The 20,557-nt window shown below is 40.3% G+C and overlaps 1 protein-coding gene across 1 annotated transcript in view; it reads left to right on the top strand.

Moving 5' to 3' along the window:
* Positions 1-20,557, top strand: part of LOC141147917 (uncharacterized) — a 422,322-nt gene that overhangs the window by 388,831 nt on the left and 12,934 nt on the right. Inside the window, exon 7 of the mRNA XM_073635076.1 lies at positions 3,731-3,796. Coding sequence (XP_073491177.1) covers positions 3,731-3,796 — 66 coding nt within the window. The remainder of the gene's footprint in view (positions 1-3,730; positions 3,797-20,557) is intronic.

Genomic DNA, 20,557 nt, shown 5'->3' with positions numbered 1-20,557 from the left:
TAGCCGATACTGTCTGTTACACTCTTTCTCACTGCCCAAAGCCAGCACTAACAATCCCCCCCTACACACACACAGACAGGAGAGGAGAGAGAGCTCGATCTGCTCCTCTTCCTCCCCCCTACCCCTCTGGGCCTGCCCACACTCCAATACCCGGCGCTTTTCCTCAGAAAAGGAAAGTGGGGGCCAGAAATTTGAAATCCAGCAGCCTCAGATACATCTGGATGAGCTCACCATCCATCCCTGTCTGTGACTGGAGTATCCCCTCTTCTCCTTCCTCTGAGTACACCAAGAGCACTCAGAGCACCCCTTACATCAGAGTTCCCCTTTACACCAGAGGACACAGTGTTCCCCCTTACATCAGAGTCCTCTCCGTATATCAGAGTACTAAGTGTTCCCCCTTAAATCAGGGTTCCCAGAGCACCCCTTATGTTAGAGTTCCCAGAGTTCTCCCTTACATCAGAGTCTGCAGAGTCCCCCCTTACAGTGTAAGATAACTCTGCAAGTGGATTCAGATGTAAAAGGAGAACTCTGCAGATCCAAATGTAAAAGGAGAACTCTGCAGATCCAAATGTAAAAGGGGAACTCCGCAGATTCAGATGTAAAAGGGGAACTCTGCGGATCCAAATGTAAAACGGGGACTCTGCGGATCCAAATGTAAAAGGTGAACTCTGCAGATTCAGATGTATAAGGGGAACTCTGCAGATTCAGATTTAAAAGGGGAACTCTGCGGATCCAGATATAAAAGGGGAACTCTGCAGATCCAGATGTAAAAGGGGAACTCTGCAGATCCAGATGTAAAAGGGGAACTCTGCGGATCCAGATGTAAAAGGGGAACTCTGCGGATCCAGATGTAAAAGGGGAACTCTGCAGATCCAAATGTAAAAGGGGAACTCTGCAGATCCAAATGTAAAAGGGGAACTCTGCGGATCCAAATGTAAAAGGGGAACTCTGCGGATCCAAATGTAAAAGGGAACTCTGCAGATCCAGATGTAAAAGGGGAACTCTGCAGATCCAAATGTAAAAGGGGAACTCTGCGGATCCAAATGTAAAAGGGGAACTCTGCAGATCCAAATGTAAAAGGGGAACTCTGCGGATCCAGATGTAAAAGGGGAACTCTGCAGATCCAGATGTAAAAAGGGAACTCTGCGGATTCATATATAAAAGGGGAACTCTGCAGATCCAGATGTAAAAGGGGAACTCTGCGGATCCAGATGTAAAAGGGGAACTCTGCGGATCCAGATGTAAAAGGGGAACTCTGCAGATCCAGATGTAAAAAGGGAACTCTGCAGATCCAGATGTAAAAGGGGAACTTTGCAGATTCATATATAAAAGGGGAACTCTGCGGATCCACATGTAAAAGGGGAACTCTGCGGATTCAGATGTAAAAGGGGAACTCTGCAGATCCAAATGTAAAAGGGGAACTCTGTGGACTCTGATGTAAAGGGGGAAATCTGCAGACTCTGATGTAAAGGGGAACTCTTGTTTTTAACTTCATATAATTAGAAATGTTATTTAATAGCAAAATATATGTATAGTTTATACAAAAAAATAATTGCTGTGCAGCGCTAAAGTGTTTGGGTTTGGCTTGAAGAAAAGATGACAACCCTATGCAAACTCCAGGCAGGTAATGCCCTGGTTGGGTTTTGAATCAGCTACCCTAGGGATGCTAGATGGAAGTACTAACCACTACACCACTGTGCTGTCACATAGCTGAAAATAAAGATTCTTCTGCTTGTGAATTAAACTTAGTGTGTCCAAATAGAATTATGGAATGAGAATCCACATCCATTTTGACATTTGTTGCCTAATAAGGAAGCATTTATTTATAAGGCCACTCAAAAAATGTATTACCCCCCCCCCCCCCCCCCCCCAGAATTATAGAGTTCAGGGGTCTCCAATGAAGGGTCCTGTACCACATCATATAAAGTCATTTTAGACAATTGTGTTCTTCCAAAAAAAAAAAAAAAAAGACAAAGCTCAAGCTGATTGGGTGAAACATGTAGGAGGTCCCTACACCACGTGAGTGACGCAGCTCCACACATCTGCCCATGTCTGATATACCTACTGAGACAGCTGACACCATCTTATGTACAGGCACAGCTATGCTGACTCACAGCCAAATAGATCAAAAACGATCGAAGACCGCTCTAACCCCTGTGAGAGGCCTGAACCATTGAGTACTGATGTCGGCAGACAGCCTGGCTCCCTGTGAGATGTACATCTACGAGCGCAGAGCTTTCCTCCTATGACCCAGCAAGTGGAGATACTCGTATAATGGTCGCATGCTGGTCGGGTGAGCGGATCCATTGGTCTTGTTTCATACAAAGAACCAACATGACGGATTATCCTGGTACCATTGAGAAATTCCTACACATAATACTTTCTAATAAATTTATTTTACACAATTAAATACATAGAAAACATTGTAAAATCACTAGGATGTTCTCTTAAGGTTCTCTTAAGGTTCTTAAAGTGGTTGTAAACCCTTTACAACCACTTTCACCTACAGGTAAACCTATATTAAGGCTTACCTGTAGGTGCTGGTAATATCTTCTAAACCTGCATGGTTTAGGAGATATTTTCAATTCCCTGTATGATGAGCTCCTGTTGACGCCTGATGACAAAACGCGTAGGGCGAGGTTACGAACGTCTTTTGCGTCACTTCCAGTCAAAAGAAAATAGGATTCTGACGGCATCCATTCACCCACGTTTACATGCTTTTAACATACTGTATAAAATGTGAGTATATTTCTTATTGAATAAATAAATATACTATAAATACGGAATTACGCTAGGGGCATCCCTTCTCTCCCATACATGATGAACAAATAAAACGTCTCCAACAACATTTAAAGTAAAGACCAGGGTTACCAAGGATTGCTGCACAGTGGCAGATACTGTGACTGCTCAGTACCCCTGGGGGGGTGAGGCTTTTTGGGTGCATTCACAATAAGAGCACGAATAAGGATCACCAGCTGTCACCTAAATAAAAAGTTTCTCAAAAACATCATCTTTTTCTAAGCACTGGACGTTTTATGAGCACAAGTCACTTTGTTTTATAATAAGCACTGGACACTTTTTGAGCACTAGTCACTTTTTTGTGCATATTGATCTATTAGGATATGTATTATCTACTATAATATGTCATTTATCATTCATTGCACATAATCATTTTTGTCTGAACTTACCAGAGGGTGAAACACATTTCAAAGATTTCAATTACACCGTTTTGTACCATCACTCATTTGGTCTCATCACACTATTTGTAAACCTCACAAGGTATTACACTCTGCAGAGGGTGTAACACACACATATAGGTATAAATGTTTTTTGTTGAAATCTTATGTATATACCTTTTTTGTATCGTGTTGATTAAATTCCTTACACACCCACTAAGTTCCGGAGAACTGCAGAGGGTGTAACACAACGGGTTTACTACAAAAAGTGTCTAATTCCAAATTAGAACAGTGCCACGCCTACGTTTCACTTTTAGTGTTTCCATTCAATCAGATGTATTATACAATGAGATCTATGATTCCTTTTAGATATATTCCTACCCAAATAACCAGATGTGAGCTGAACTGGAAAATCATTAACACATTTATTAATCTTATTTATTCATATTTTAGGTCTGTTTGCTATTTCACATTGATAGTAATGTGATTATCATATGATAATGGTTACAGTAATGTTATTTGTATCACACACAGTTCCTTCTTATCTTTATCAGGTGCTACTGGAAATGATGATAGTGTGAAGACTGATGGGGCACCTAAGAAAGATAAAACACCTGAAGGTGAGTTCCAGTAACATTGCATGTCCCCTCCTATCATCACAGAGGTGAGGGGATTGTGTCTACAACAAATTCACACAACAAAGAGAAATAACATTTAGCACCTTATATTTCTTTGTATTATAATGTTTTCTCTATATAAATGTACAGTTATGATTATGAATACCATCATTTCTGATTTTCCAAGAAACCATGAAGGCCCCCCCCACCAACCTCCAGCCTTTCAAGCTCGGGGGCCCTTCCCACTGATCCCGGGGCTCTTTACTCACATTGTTGGGCCTTTTATTACAGTCCTGCAGTGGGACCCTTTCATGTCATCTTGGCCCTTCCCCTGATGGCAGAACCCCAGTGCCCAGTCGCAAATATGATCTTTGTGATCCTTGGCGTTCTACCACTGGTGTCAGTCATTTTTTATCTTTGTTATTTTTCTTTACCATATTTTATTTATTTTTTTTACAATTTATATTTGTTATTATGTTATACTGTTTTTTTAGGAGCCACGTTGATGGGCTTTGGTGAGATATCAGGGGGTCTAAACACTAAATATCTTATGGATTGCCAACTTTGTGTAAAAAAACTAAAATAAAAATAAGTTTTAATTTTCTTTCAACATTTTACAAAAACTTTTGGAAAAAAATGACCCCTTCAAAAGACTCATTATGCCTCATAGAATATATGTTGTGGTGTTTGCTTTCAAAAATGGGGTCATTTCATGGGTAATTTCACTGTCCTGGTGCTCCAGGACCTTCACAAATATGATAGGTCATCAGGAAATTAGATGCATAATTTATGCACCTAGAATGCCTGATGGTGCTCCCTGTATGTTGGGCCTCTGTATGTGGCCAGACTGTGTAAAAGTCTCACCCCTGTGGTATCACCATGCTCAGAAGGAGTATTAAAATGTATTTTGGGGTGTAATTGGAAGTATGCACATACTGTGTGTGATATAAGAAAAAAAACTCACCATACCTCTTACTAAATACTTTTTACTGTCTACTTTCCAAAAAGGGGTCATTTGGGGGGTATTTGTACTTTCCTGACATTTCAGGGCCTCAAAAAATTAGATAGGCCATCGGTACGTCAGGTGTGATCAATTTATAATGATTGGCATCAAAGCTTGTAGACTTTGGAACTTTTACACAGACTAATTAATATCCACTAATTTGGGTTATTTTTACCAAAGATATGTAGCAGTAACAATTTTGGCCCAAATTTATGAACAAAAAATACATATTTGCAACATTTTATATAGAAATTAAAAGAAAAAAATTGTATTTTTTCCTAAATGTTTTGCCCTTTTTTTTCTTAACCACTTCAGCTCCGGACCATTTGGCTGGCCAAAGACCAGAGCACTTTTTGCTATTCGGCACTGAGTCGCTTTAACTGACAATTGCGCGGTCTTGCGGCGTGGCTCCCAAACAAAAATGACGTCCTTTTTTCTCCACAAATAGATCTTTCTTTTGGTGGTATTTGATCACCTCTGCGGTTTTTATTTTTTGCGCTATAAACAAAAAAAGAGCATCAATTTTGAAAAAAACGCATTATTTCTTACTTTTTGCTATAATAAATATCCCCAAAAAATATATAAAAAAACATTTTTTTTCCTCAGTTTAGGCAGATATGTATTCTTCAACAATTTTTGGTAAAAAAAATCGCAATAAGCGCTTATTGATTGGTTTGCGCAAAAGTTATAGCGTCTACAAAATAGGGGATAGTTTTATGGCATTTTTATTAATATATTTTTTTACTATTAATGGCGGTGATCAGCGATTTTTATTGTGACTGCGACATTATGGTGGACACATCAGACAATTTTGACACATTTTTGGGACCATTGGCATTAATACAGCGATCAATGCTATAAAATTGCATTGATTACTGTAAAAATGTCACTGGCAGGGAAGGGGTTAACCATTAGGGGGCAGGGAGGGGTTAAGTGTGTCCCAGGGAGTGATTCTAACTGTCTGGGGGATAGGCTAGCAGTGACACGACACTGATCGCTGCTCCCAATAATAGGGAGCAGATGATCAATGTCCTGTCACTAGGCAGAATGGGGAGATGCTGTGTTTACATCGGCATCTCCCCGTCCTTCAGCTCCGTGACACTATCGCAGGCACCCGGCGGACATTGAGTCGACGGGTCCCGTGGGCATGGTCACGGAGCTTGCGGCAGGCGCATGGTGGGAAATTCAAAGTAACATACAGGTACGTTATTTTGCCCAGCCGTGCCATTGTCCCGACGTAAATGTACAGGAGGCGGTCGGCAAGTGGTTAAATCGCAAAAAATAAATAAAATAAAACAGTGGTGATTAAATACCACCAAAAAAAGCTCTATTTGTGTGAAAAAAAGATAAAAATTTTGTTTGGGTACAGCGTTGCATGACTGAGTAATTGTCATTCAAAATGTAAGAGCACTGAAAGCTGAAAATTGGTCTGGGCAGGAAAGGGGTGTAAGTGCCATGTTTTGAAGTGGTTAACAAGGGGGCCCACAGATCATGCCCCCCGATATGTGAATAAGTATGGGGTACATTGTACCCCATACTCATTCACCAAAAAAAGCATAAAAAATAAACACACAGTTTTTGACAATTCCTTTAATAAAAAAAAATGTCCCCCAATGTAGAGCTATCGTAAATCACCACCGGACCTGCCATGGCCCCGCCCCTTATCTATTTAGGATTGAAAACTGGCTACAAGGGTGGGTCCAAAGGGTGGTAATAAATTTTGGGTACTTAGAATGGTCTGGTGTGGTAAGTGGGCCCCCCCAAGGATCTGTCCTGGGACCAATTCTGTTTAATTTATTCATAAACGATCTGGAGGATGGGATAAACCGCACAATCTCAGTATTTGCGGATTGTACAGAGTTAAGCAGGGCAATATCTTCTGTGCAGGATGTGAAAACCTTACAAGAAGACCTAAAAAAAATAATTGAATGGAAAACTTCATGGCAAATGAGGTTTAATGTCAAAAAATGCAAAGTAATGCATTTGATGTTAAAAATACAAGCTTTATATGATTTGGGAAGGGAGTTTAATACATTGACATTGACTGACCACACAAAAACCCCAGACCTACCCAAATAATCAGATGTGAGCTGAACTGGAATACCATTAACCCATTTATTAATCCTATTTATTCATATTTTAGGTCTGTTTGATATTTCACATTGATAGTAATGTGTTTATTATATGATAATGGTTATAGTAATGTTATTTGTATCACACACAGTTCCTTCTTATCTTTATCAGGTGCTCCTGGAAATGATAGTGTGAAGACTGATGGGGCACCTAACAAAGATAAAACACCTGAAGGTGAGTTCCAGTCACATTGCATGTCCCCTCCTATCATCACAGAGGTGAGGGGATTGTGTCTACAACAAATTCACACAACAAAGAGAAATAACATTTAGCACCTTATATTTCTTTGTATTATAATGTTTTCTCTATATAAATGTACAGTTATGATTATGAATACCAGGATTTCTGATTTTCCAAGAAACCATGAAGGGCCCCCCCCCCCCCCACCTCCAGCCTTTCAACCTTGGGGGCCCTTCCCACTGATCCCGGGGCTCTTTACTCACATTGTTGGGTCTTTTATTACAGTTCTGCAGCGGGACCCTTTCATGACATCTTGGCCCTTCCCCTGATGGCAGAACGCCAGGGCCCAGTCGCAAGTATGATCTTTGTGATCCTTGGCGTTCTACCACTGGTGTCAGTCATTTTTTATTTTTGTTATTTTTCTTTACAATATTTATTTATTTATTTTACAATTTATATTTTTTAGTTTGTTGTACTGTTTTTTTAGGAGCCACGTTGATGGGCTTTGGTGAGATATCAGGGGGTCTAAACACTAAATATCCTATGAATTGACAACTTTGTGTAAAAAAAAAAAAATAAAATAAAAATAAGTTTTAATTTTCTTTCAACATTTTACAAAAACTTTTGGAAAAAAAATGACCCCTTCAAAAGACTCATTATGCCTCATAGAATATATGTTGTGGTGTTTGCTTTCAAAAATGGGGTAATTTCATGGGTAATTTCACTGTCCTGGTGCTCCAGGACCTTCACAAATATGATAGGTCATCAGGAAATTAGATGCATAATTTATGCACCTAGAATGCCTGATGGTGCTCCCTGTATGTTGGGCCTCTGTATGTGGCCAGACTGTGTAAAAGTCTCACCCCTGTGGTATCACCATACTCAGAAGGAGTATCAAAATGTATTTTGGGGTGTAATTGGAAGTATGCACATACTGTGTGTGATAAAAGAAAAAAAAACTCACTATACCTCTTACTAAATACCTTTTACTGTCTACTTTCCAAAAAGGGGTCATTTGGGGGGTATTTGTACTTTACTGACATTTCAGGGCCTCAAAAAATTAGATAGGCCATCGGTACATCAGGTGTGATCAATTTATAATGATTGGCATCATAGCTTGTAGACTTTGGAACTTTTACACAGACTAAATAATATCCACTAATTTGGGTTATTTTTACCAAAGATATGTAGCAGTAACAATTTTGGCCCAAATTTATGAACAAAAAATACATATTTGCAACATTTTATATAGAAATTTAAAAAAAAGTGTATTTTTTTCAAAATGTTTTGCCCTTTTTTTTTCTTAACCACTTCAGCTCCGGACCATTTGGCTGGCCAAAGACCAGAGCACTTTTTGCTATTCGGCACTGAGTCGCTTTAACTGACAATTGCGCGGTCGTGCGGCGTGGCTCCCAAACAAAAATGACGTCCTTTTTCCCCACAAATAGAACTTTCTTTTGGTGGTATTTGAACACCTCTGCGGTTTTTTATTTTTTGCGCTATAAACAAAAAAATCGCAATAAGCGCTTATTGATTGGTTTGCGCAAAAGTTATAGCATTTTCAAAATAGGGGATAGTTTTATGGCATTTTTATTAATATATTTTTTTACTATTAATGGCAATGATCGGCGATTTTCATTGTGACTGCGACATTATGGTGGACACATCAGACAATTTTGACACATTTTTGGGACCATTGGCATTAATACAGCGATCAATGCTATAAAATTGCATTGATTACTGTAAAAATGTCACTGGCAGGGAAGGGGTAAACCATTAGGGGCGGGGAGGGGTTAAGTGTGTCCCAGGGAGTGATTCTAATGGTCTGGGGGATAGGCTAGCAGTGACACGACACTGATCGCTGCTCCCGATAATAGGGAGCAGATGATCAATGTCCTGTCACTAGGCAGAATGGGGAGATGCTGTGTTTTTCATCGGCATCTCCCCGTTCTTCAGCTCCGTGACACTATCGCAGGCACCTGGCGGACATTGAGTCGGCGGGTCCCGTGGGCATGGTCACGGAGCTTGCGGCAGGCACATGGTGGGAAATTCAAAGTAACATACAGGTACGTTATTTTGCCCAGCCGTGCCATTGTCCCGACGTAAATGTACAGGAGGCGGTCGGCAAGTGGTTAAATCGCAAAAAATAAATAAAATAAAACAGTGGTGATTAAATACCACCAAAAAAAGCTCTATTTGTGTGAAAAAAAGGATAAAAATTTTGTTTGGGTACAGCGTTGCATGACTGAGTAATTGTCATTCAAAATGTAAGAGCACTGAAAGCTGAAAATTGGTGTGGGCAGGAAAGGGGTGTAAGTGCCATGTTTTGAAGTGGTTAACAAGGGGGCCCACAGATCATGCCCCCCGATATGTGAATAAGTATGGGGTACATTGTACCCCATACTCATTCACCAAAAAAAGCATAAAAAATAAACACACAGTTTTTGACAATTCCTTTAATAAAAAAAAAATGTCCCCCAATGTAGAGCTATCGTCAATCACCACCACACCTGCCGTGGCCCCGCCCCTTATCTATTTAGGATTGAAAACTGGCTACAAGGGTGGGTCCAAAGGGTGGTAATAAATTTTGGGTACTTAGAATGGTCTGGTGTGGTAAGTGGGCCCCCCCAAGGATCTGTCCTGGGACCAATTCTGTTTAATTTATTCATAAACGATCTGGAGGATGGGATAAACCGCACAATCTCAGTATTTGCGGATTGTACAGAGTTAAGCAGGGCAATATCTTCTGTGCAGGATGTGAAAACCTTACAAGAAGACCTAAAAAAAATAATGGAATGGAAAACTTCATGGCAAATGAGGTTTAATGTCAAAAAATGCAAAGTAATGCATTTGATGTTAAAAATACAAGCTTTATATGATTTGGGAAGGGAGTTTAATACATTGACATTGACTGACCACACAAAAACCCCAGACCTACCCAAATAATCAGATGTGAGCTGATCTGGAATACCATTAACCCATTTATTAATCCTATTTATTCATATTTTAGGTCTGTTTGATATTTCACATTGATAGTAATGTGTTTATCATATGATAATGGTTACAGTAATGTTATTTGTATCACACACAGTTCCTTCTTATCTTTATCAGGTGCTCCTGGAAATGATAGTGTGAAGACTGATGGGGCACCTAACAAAGATAAAACACCTGAAGGTGAGTTCCAGTCACATTGCATGTCCCCTCCTATCATCACAGAGGTGAGGGGATTGTGTCTACAACAAATTCACACAACAAAGAGAAATAACATTTAGCACCTTATATTTCTTTGTATTATAATGTTTTCTCTATATAAATGTACAGTTATGATTATGAATACCAGGATTTCTGATTTTCCAAGAAACCATGAAGGGCCCCCCCCCACCTCCAGCCTTTCAACCTTGGGGGCCCTTCCCACTGATCCCGGGACTCTTTACTCACATTGTTGGGTCTTTTTTTTTTTCTTTCAAATTTGTTTATTGGGGTTTACTGTCAATTACAATAAAGACAAGACAGTACACAAAAAAATTATAACAAGTATAGATTCGTCATACAAAACTGATAGAAAATTGGTAACAGTGAGATAAGGAACTGTCGCATAAGCCTATCACATTCGGAAGTTTGGCCTATTACGGAGAAGTACTAGGTCTGTATCCTCTATTGTAGTAGTCGAATACAGTTACCCCTTCACCCCTAACGGGATCATACTGTGAAGGGTTTATACAGATATCTGGATACATTAACCGTAGTATACAAGTTGCTCAGAAGTATCATATATTGTGATACTCAAAATTTTGCATAACACAAGAACAAAATTAGAGTAAACTGAGGGCAACTAAAACTATATCTAAGGGGAAGGTAAAGAAAAATATAGTTACCATCATTTAATTCAGATACCACAGTAATCAGAATACAAGACCTTGGGTTTGGCAAAGTTATGGTTTAAGGTCTGTAGATGCCTCTGGGTAGAGGAACCAAGCTTGCCAAGATCTTACAAAGTGGTGAGCTCTAAGTTTTTTGAACGCCAATAATTTTTCATATTGGCACTGTGTATTAACTCTTGTAGTTATTTCTCTCATAGTAGGAAGGGTAGAGGTTTTCCATTTACTCTCTAAGGCTGTTCTAGCTGCAAACAGTACGTGGGCTATTACAGTTCTAACTGTAAGGGGATACGTATCTAGATCTATATTCAGGAGAGCCAGTGCTGGAGTCAGTGGCGTATAATGCCCTATGATTTCGCTTAAAATCATGGCTATATTTTCCCAAAAGGTCGTTATGAGAGGACAGTTCCACAACACATGGAACAGGTTCCCTGTTTGATCGCATCCTCTCCAACATTTGTTAGTGGATTCGGGAAAGATTTTAGACAATCTGTAAGGGGTCATGTACCACCTGTGATAAATTTTTTGAAAGGATTCCCAGTGATCAGCACAGGAGGACATACTGTAACTCAGGTGTATGGATTTCAACCATTGATGCAGAGAGAATTCTTTCTCTAGGTCTTTTTCCCATTTGAGCATGTCCGGTGTTTTGGTCGTCAGTGTTGGATGCTTCAAAGTGTTGTAAAAAAAGGAAATCCCCCTAATGGATGTGTGTGATTTCCCCTGTAGGAATTCCCAAATAGGTTTTGGGATTTCTATGTAGTCTTTGCATTTGGTAGTCGCATGAAAATGATTGATTTGCATTAACCTATAAGTATCGGAAGGTAGTTCGCTTTGTCGTAGGTTTTGTAGAAAGTTTATACCCCTTTTGTGACAATCCCTTACATCAAAACCACTGATGAGCCATTCATATGTTTTAACCGGTATGTCTAATTTATAAGTGTTTTCAGTGTGGGCCACACTGGTAGCTAGAGTGCGCCAGGCCCTTAGGGTGGCTCCCAGTGTGGGATGAGGCACAGTGGAAACAACGAAAGGGGACATGAGGGATGCGGCTAATAGCGCTAGAAAGTCCTGGTGTTTCGTAAAGCTTTGTTCTATGTTGACCCACAGTTTGTCACCTGGTTTTTGAACCAAATGTTTAACTTGGTCTAGCAAGGACGCATTGTAGTAGCCCAGGAGGTCCGGTAAACCTATCCCACCATTCTTTTTCAGTAGTTGTAATGAGGAAAGAGCAATCCTCCTATTTTTGCTTTGCCATATGTATTCCCTTAATAGGGTGTTGCATTTATTGAAGAAGGAGTTAGGGATATGGATAGGGAGTGTTCTAAATAAATACAATATCCGTGGGAGAACTTGCATTTTGAAGGCAGCTGATCTTCCTACCCATGAAAGATGGGTTTTCCCTATTCGCCGTAGATCTTCAGTGATTTTAGTCAGTAAGGGGGGGAAATTAACCTCATAGATTGAGTTAGCTGGATAGGAAAGTTGTATTCCTAGATATGCTATAGATTTAGAACTCCAGGTATATGGGAAAGTTTGGTTCAGTAGAGTAATTTGTTCTTGGGGTATTCCCATGGTAAGTATTTGGCATTTATGGGAGTTGACTTTATAGTAAGAGACTCTCCCAAATTCTTCTATTAATTGTTGGATTCTATGTAGGGAAGTATAGGGCTTGGAAAGGGAAAGAATAATGTCGTCTGCGAACAGACCTATTTTGTGTTCAGCTTGTCCCACTATTAATCCCTTGATAAGGGAATCAGATCTGATGGCCTCAGCAAAGGGTTCTATTGCCAGGGAGAATATGATTGGGGATAGCAGGCAACCCTGCCTCGTGCCATTCGAAAGGTCGAAGGACCCAGACAGTACGCCACCAGTATACACCCTCGCCGAGGGATTATGGTATAGTGTCATAATAGCAGAATGCATTGCCCCAGACACCCCAAATTTAGACAGTACCAGGGAGAGAAATTCCCAATGGACTCTGTCGAATGCCTTCTCAGCATCCAGAGCAAGGAGCAGAGAAGGCACCCGACAGGCCTCAGCATGATGTATTATATTGATCATCCTCCTAGTGCCATCGGGAGCCTGTCTTCCCTTCACAAAACCCACCTGCTCTGGTCCCAAAAAAAGTGGTGTTAGACCTAGAAGTCTGTTCGCTAGTATTTTGGAGTATATTTTTAAGTCTGAGTTTAGTAGCGATATTGGTCTGAAGTTTTGAGGTTGGTTAGGCTCCTTTCCAGGTTTAGGCAGAGCCACGATAACCGCTTCTAGCATTTCTTTAGGAAAATGACCTGTTAATATTGCTTGGTTGTAGAGGTTAACCATGTGAGGACCTAGGATTGATTTAAGGGCTTTGTAATACTCAGAAGATAATCCATCCATTCCCGGTGATTTACCCAAAGGGAGGGATGCAATAACATCTAGAATTTCTTTCAATTCTATAGGGCGATTTAGGAGGTTTATAGAGGTTTCATCCAGCACTGGTAGATTTAGTTTGTGTAGAAAATTAGTGATTACTTCTGTGTTGGGTTGGGGGGTGTCAGTATCGTCCTTTAAGTTATACAGCGAGGCATAATATTCCCTGAATGTTTGGGCTATCCCAGAGGGGTCAAGGGCTATTTTATCCGTTGTATGATGATGAAGTTGGGTAACTTTTTCCCTGGCTGTTTTTTGTTTAAGTAATAGTGCCATTTTTTTCCCGGCTTTGTTATGTTGTGAGTAAGTTGATAATTTAAGACCTTTGATATATTTATCATGGTCGGATATTAAAATTGTTCTAAGTTCCTCTCTGAGGAACGTGAGGTTGGACAGTAGGGAATCTTGGGGTGATTTTTTGTGTTGGGTTTCAAGTATGTCGATTTCAGCAAGGAGGGTGGAGATTTTTAAGTTTTTCTTTTTCCTCTCCCTGGAGGCCATCTGAATCAACACCCCCCTAGAGAAAGCCTTGTGGGTACACCAAAGGTTGAATACACTGCTGGAGGACTCTGAATTAAATAGAAAGAACTCCTCCAGCTTTGCGTTCAGCTCCGTTATATATGTAGGGTGTGAGAGAATATACGTGTTGTTCCGCCATAAAGGCACATATTTACCTGTACGACCCTCTGAAGTTTCTAGAGAGATAGGGGCATGGTCGGACCATGTAATATTGTAAATTTTTGCCTCTGTTACCCTTTGGAGAAGATTTTTGTCAGTTATAAAGCAGTCAATTCGTGAATAAGTGTTATGGGGATTCGAGAAAAATGTGTAGTCTCTTTCCGACGTATGATGGTAGCGCCACGGGTCATGGAGATCTTCTTGTAGTAAGTATTGTTTGAGTCCTGCTTTCCTCCTGGTAGTCTTGGAGGTAGTGTCCATTTCCGGATCCATCGGGATGTTGAAGTCCCCACATATTAACAATTGGCCCTTCTGAATTGAGCGAGCTTTGGCTAGGGTCCTCTTGAGAAACCGTATTTGATGCCTGTTGGGAGCATAGATGTTCACTATTGTGTAAAGGACTCTGTTTAATTCGGCAACTAGAATTACGTATCTCCCTTCTGTATCCATCAGTGAGGTATGCAATTTAAACGATATCGTGTCTTTTAAGGCTATCAGTACACCTCGTTTTTTTTCCTTAAAATTGGCTTGATAGACATGAGGGAATCGTTTATGGGTGCACTTGGGAGGTTTTGTAACCAGGAAGTGAGATTCCTGCACGCAGAGCACATCACAATGATGGTGTTCGGCTTCTTTCCAAAGTGCCCTTCTCTTATAGGGACTGTTGAGGCCTTTGGCATTCAAGGATAGAAATTTAAGTGCCATCAAAGGTATTCAGAGAGCTAGTGAGAGCTTTGTCTTCAAAATTTCCATATTGTTGAGTAAGAAGAAAGTAAATGTGGTAACTAGAACATAAGAACATTAAACAAAGGGAGTCCAACGGGGTACTTGAGTCAGTGTAGGTCCAGTTTCGCCTAGGAAGGAGAACATGTAGGGTACAGATGAATCCTGTACACAGATCCAACGGGGGTAATTGGGTATAACCGAGCAGGATCTTAGTAAGTATTATGTCATTTTTCTTTCTTTTGTTTGCATCAGAGCCGCAACATAATAGATATGTAGGCCTGGGGTGCAATCTTGAGCTTGGAGGTTCAAGTGTTTCGATGGTGGGTCAGCAATGTCCTCTTCATCTTGAGGGAAGAGTCCCCAGGATTTCATCAATTCCAAACCTTCATCCAGAGTGGATACGATCGAGGTCTTGTTATTTCTTTCAATGGAGAGTTTAGTTGGAAATTTCCATTTGTAGAGAATATTATTATTTCTCAGTATCTTGGTAATGGTGATGAGGTTTTTGCGGGCTTGAATGGTTGCCTGTGAGAGGTCTATATATAACGAAATTCCAGAATATGGTTCTGGTAGAGAGTTGCGCTTGCGGGAGAAGTGCATAAGCTGATCCTTAACATGGAAGTAGTGGATTTTAGCTATCACATCTCTTGGCACCCGATCTAGTAGATAGGATGGCTTTGGGAGGCGGTGAGCCCTATCTATTGCCAATTCGTGTGTTTTGGTCGATGGCAGCAATTCTGCGATCATTTTCTGCAGGTATGGGCGGAGTTCTGCTGGGGGGATCGTTTCGGGGATGCCTCTAAATTTGACATTGTTCCTGCGGGAACGGTCCTCGATGTCCGCCATTTTGATTTTCAGGTTGCGGATTTCGTCAGCTAGTTCATCGTGGGCATCAACCACTTCATTATGCGCTAGTGTGTAATCGCTCATTTTTTTTTCAATATAATCAACTCTGTCTCCTATGGCTGCAATCTCTCTATTTGTCTGTTTCATGAAGTTTGACATGTCATGTTGCAATGCTCCACGCAATGTAATGAGCATGTCTTTGAGAGCAGAGTCAAGTATAGGCTGTCCCACTGTAGGGAAAGCATCTAGCTTCTCACTGAAGTCGTTTGTGTCAGGGAGATTGACAGTGTCAGGGGAGGAATCACTCACTGTGTCTCCAGCCGTTAGTTTCCTCCTCTGTTTCACAGGGCTATTAAATGTGGATGGAGGAGAGCGGTCTCCGCTGTCCTGTACTGTATATTCAGGCTGCCGTAAAGTGTGCTTAGTGGCGGCCAGCGCTCCTGTTCTTTTCTGTGTGATTGCAGCTGTGCCGGCGCCATCTTGGGAGGTCCGCTGCTCCGAGACTCTGTAGAAGTCAGTGAGTCTGCGGGGCCCCTCACGGACTTTTCTCTTCCCCCGCACGCCTCTTCCACCTCTCTGGCTCTGCATCGTTCGGTGGATGTGAAGTAGATGTGCCAAGTCACGCTGTGTGTCGCTTGTCAGATCCCGTGGAGTCGGAGGAGATTCACAATGCGGCCATCTCCTCAGGCTGCCGGCCACGCCCCCCCCATTGTTGGGTCTTTTATTACAGTTCTGCAGCGGGACCCTTTCATGACATCTTGGCCCTTCCCCTGATGGCAGAACGCCAGGGCCCAGTCGCAAGTATGATCTTTGTGATCCTTGGCGTTCTACCACTGGTGTCAGTCATTTTTTATTTTTGTTATTTTTCTTTACAATATTTATTTATTTATTTTACAATTTATATTTTTTAGTTTGTTGTACTGTTTTTTTAGGAGCCACGTTGATGGGCTTTGGTGAGATATCAGGGGGTCTAGACACTAAATATCCTATGAATTGACAACTTGGTGTATAAAAAAATAAAATAAAAATAAGTTTTAATTTTCTTTCAACATTTTACAAAAACTTTTGGAAAAAAAAGACCCCTTCAAAATACTCATTATGCCTCATAGAATATATGTTGTGGTGTTTGCTTTCAAAAATGGGGTAATTTCATGGGTGATTTCACTGTCCTGGTGCTCCAGGACCTTCACAAATATGATAGGTCATCAGGAAATTAGATGCATAATTTATGCACCTAGAATGCCTGATGGTGCTCCCTGTATGTTGGGCCTCTGTATGTGGCCAGACTGTGTAAAAGTCTCACACCTGTGGTATCACCATACTCAGAAGGAGTATCAAAATGTATTTTGGGGTGTAATTGGAAGTATGCACATACTGTGTGTGATAAAAGAAAAAAAAACTCACCATACCTCTTACTAAATACCTTTTACTGTCTACTTTCCAAAAAGGGGTCATTTAGGGGGTATTTGTACTTTACTGACATTTCAGGGCCTCAAAAAATTAGATAGGCCATCGGTACATCAGGTGTGATCAATTTATAATGATTGGCATCATAGATTGTAGACTTTGGAACTTTTACACAGACTAAATAATATCCACTAATTTGGGTTATTTTTACCAAAGATATGTAGCAGTAACAATTTTGGCCCAAATTTATGAACAAAAAATACATATTTGCAACATTTTATATAGAAATTTAAAAAAAAGTGTATTTTTTTCAAAATGTTTTGCCCTTTTTTTTCTTAACCACTTCAGCTCCGGACCATTTGGCTGGCCAAAGACCAGAGCACTTTTTGCTATTTGGCACTGAGTCACTTTAACTGACAATTGCGCGGTCTTGCGGCGTGGCTCCCAAACAAAATTGACGTCCTTTTTTCCCCACAAATAGAGCTTTCTTTTGGTGGTATTTGATCACCTCTGCGGTTTTTTATTTTTTGCGCTATAAACAAAAAAATCGCAATAAGCGCTTATTGATTGGTTTGCGCAAAAGTTATAGCATCTACAAAATAGGGGATAGTTTTATGGCATTTTTATTAATATATTTTTTTTACTATTAATGGCAATGATCGGCGATTTTCATTGTGACTGCGACATTATGGTGGACACATCAGACAATTTTGACACATTTTTGGGACCATTGGCATTAATACAGCGATCAATGCTATAAAATTGCATTGATTACTGTAAAAATGTCACTGGCAGGGAAGGGGTTAACCATTAGGGGGCGGGGAGGGGTTAAGTGTGTCCCAGGGAGTGATTCTAATGGTCTGGGGGATAGGCTAGCAGTGACACGACACTGATCGCTGCTCCCAATAATAGGGAGCAGATGATCAATGTCCTGTCACTAGGCAGAATGGGGAGATGCTGTGTTTACATCGGCATCTCCCCGTTCTTCAGCTCCGTGACACTATCGCAGGCACCTGGCGGACATTGAGTCGGCGGGTCCCGCGGGCATGGTCACGGAGCTTGCGGCAGGCGCATGGTGGGAAATTCAAAGTAACATACAGGTACGTTATTTTGCCCAGCCGTGCCATTGTCCCAACGTAAATGTACAGGAGGCGGTCGGCAAGTGGTTAAATCGCAAAAAATAAATAAAATAAAACAGTGGTGATTAAATACCACCAAAAAAAGCTCTATTTGTGTGAAAAGAAGGATAAAAATTTTGTTTGGGTACAGCGTTGCATGACTGAGTAATTGTCATTCAAAATGTAAGAGCACTGAAAGCTGAAAATTGGTCTGGGCAGGAAAGGGGTGTAAGTGCCATGTTTTGAAGTGGTTAACAAGGGGGCCCACAGATCATGCCCCCCGATATGTGAATAAGTATGGGGTACATTGTACCCCATACTCATTCACCAAAAAAAGCATAAAAAAATAAACACACAGTTTTTGACAATTCCTTTAATAAAAAAACAATGTCCCTCCAATGTAGAGCTATCATCAATCACCACCGGACCTGCCGTGGCCCCATCCCTTATCTATTTAGGATTGAAAACTGGCTACAAGGGTGGGTCCAAAGGGTGGTAATAAATTTTGGGTACTTAGAATGGTCTGGTGTGGTAAGTGGGCCCCCCCAAGGATCTGTCCTGGGACCAATTCTGTTTAATTTATTCATAAACGATCTGGAGGATGGGATAAACCGCACAATCTCAGTATTTGCGGATTGTACAGAGTTAAGCAGGGCAATATCTTCTGTGCAGGATGTGAAAACCTTACAAGAAGACCTAAAAAAAATAATGGGATGGAAAACTTCATGGCAAATGAGGTTTAATGTCAAAAAATGCAAAGTAATGCATTTGATGTTAAAAATACAAGCTTTATATGATTTGGGAAGGGAGTTTAATACATTGACATTGACTGACCACACAAAAACCCCAGACCTACCCAAATAATCAGATGTGAGCTGAACTGGAATACCATTAACCCATTTATTAATCTTATTTATTCATATTTTAGGTCTGTTTGATATTTCACATTGATAGTAATGTGTTTATCATATGATAATGGTTACAGTAATGTTATTTGTATCACACACAGTTCCTTCTTATCTTTATCAGGTGCTCCTGGAAATGATAGTGTGAAGACTGATGGGGCACCTAACAAAGATAAAACACCTGAAGGTGAGTTCCAGTCACATTGCATGTCCCCTCCTATCATCACAGAGGTGAGGGGATTGTGTCTACAACAAATTCACACAACAAAGAGAAATAACATTTAGCACCTTATATTTCTTTGTATTATAATGTTTTCTCTATATAAATGTACAGTTATGATTATGAATACCAGGATTTCTGATTTTCCAAGAAACCATGAAGGGCCCCCCCCCACCTCCAGCCTTTCAACCTTGGGGGCCCTTCCCACTGATCCCGGGGCTCTTTACTCACATTGTTGGGTCTTTTATTACAGTTCTGCAGCGGGACCCTTTCATGACATCTTGGCCCTTCCCCTGATGGCAGAACGCCAGGGCCCAGTCGCAAGTATGATCTTTGTGATCCTTGGCGTTCTACCACTGGTGTCAGTCATTTTTTATTTTTGTTATTTTTCTTTACAATATTTATTTATTTATTTTACAATTTATATTTTTTAGTTTGTTGTACTGTTTTTTTAGGAGCCACGTTGATGGGCTTTGGTGAGATATCAGGGGGTCTAAACACTAAATATCCTATGAATTGACAACTTTGTGTAAAAAAAAATAAAATAAAAATAAGTTTTAATTTTCTTTCAACATTTTACAAAAACTTTTGGAAAAAAATGACCCCTTCAAAAGACTCATTATGCCTCATAGAATATATGTTGTGGTGTTTGCTTTCAAAAATGGGGTAATTTCATGGGGAATTTCACTGTCCTGGTGCTCCAGGACCTTCACAAATATGATAGGTCATCAGGAAATTAGATGCATAATTTATGCACCTAGAATGCCTGATGGTGCTCCCTGTATGTTGGGCCTCTGTATGTGGCCAGACTGTGTAAAAGTCTCACCCCTGTGGTATCACCATACTCAGAAGGAGTATCAAAATGTATTTTGGGGTGTAATTGGAAGTATGCACATACTGTGTGTGATAAAAGAAAAAAAAATCACTATACCTCTTACTAAATACCTTTTACTGTCTACTTTCCAAAAAGGGGTCATTTGGGGGGTATTTGTACTTTACTGACATTTCAGGGCCTCAGAAAATTAGATAGGCCATCGGTACATCAGGTGTGATCAATTTATAATGATTGGCATCATAGCTTTTAGACTTTGGAACTTTTACACAGACTAAATAATATCCACTAATTTGGGTTATTTTTACCAAAGATTTGTAGCAGTAACAATTTTGGCCCAAATTTATGAACAAAAAATACATATTTGCAACATTTTATATAGAAATTAAAAAAAAGTGTATTTTTTTCAAAATGTTTTGCCCT

The sequence above is a fragment of the Aquarana catesbeiana genome, linkage group LG06 (assembly GCF_042186555.1).
Source record: "Aquarana catesbeiana isolate 2022-GZ linkage group LG06, ASM4218655v1, whole genome shotgun sequence".
Classification (NCBI taxonomy): domain Eukaryota; kingdom Metazoa; phylum Chordata; class Amphibia; order Anura; family Ranidae; genus Aquarana; species Aquarana catesbeiana.
This window is presented reverse-complemented; position numbering and strand designations above follow the sequence as displayed.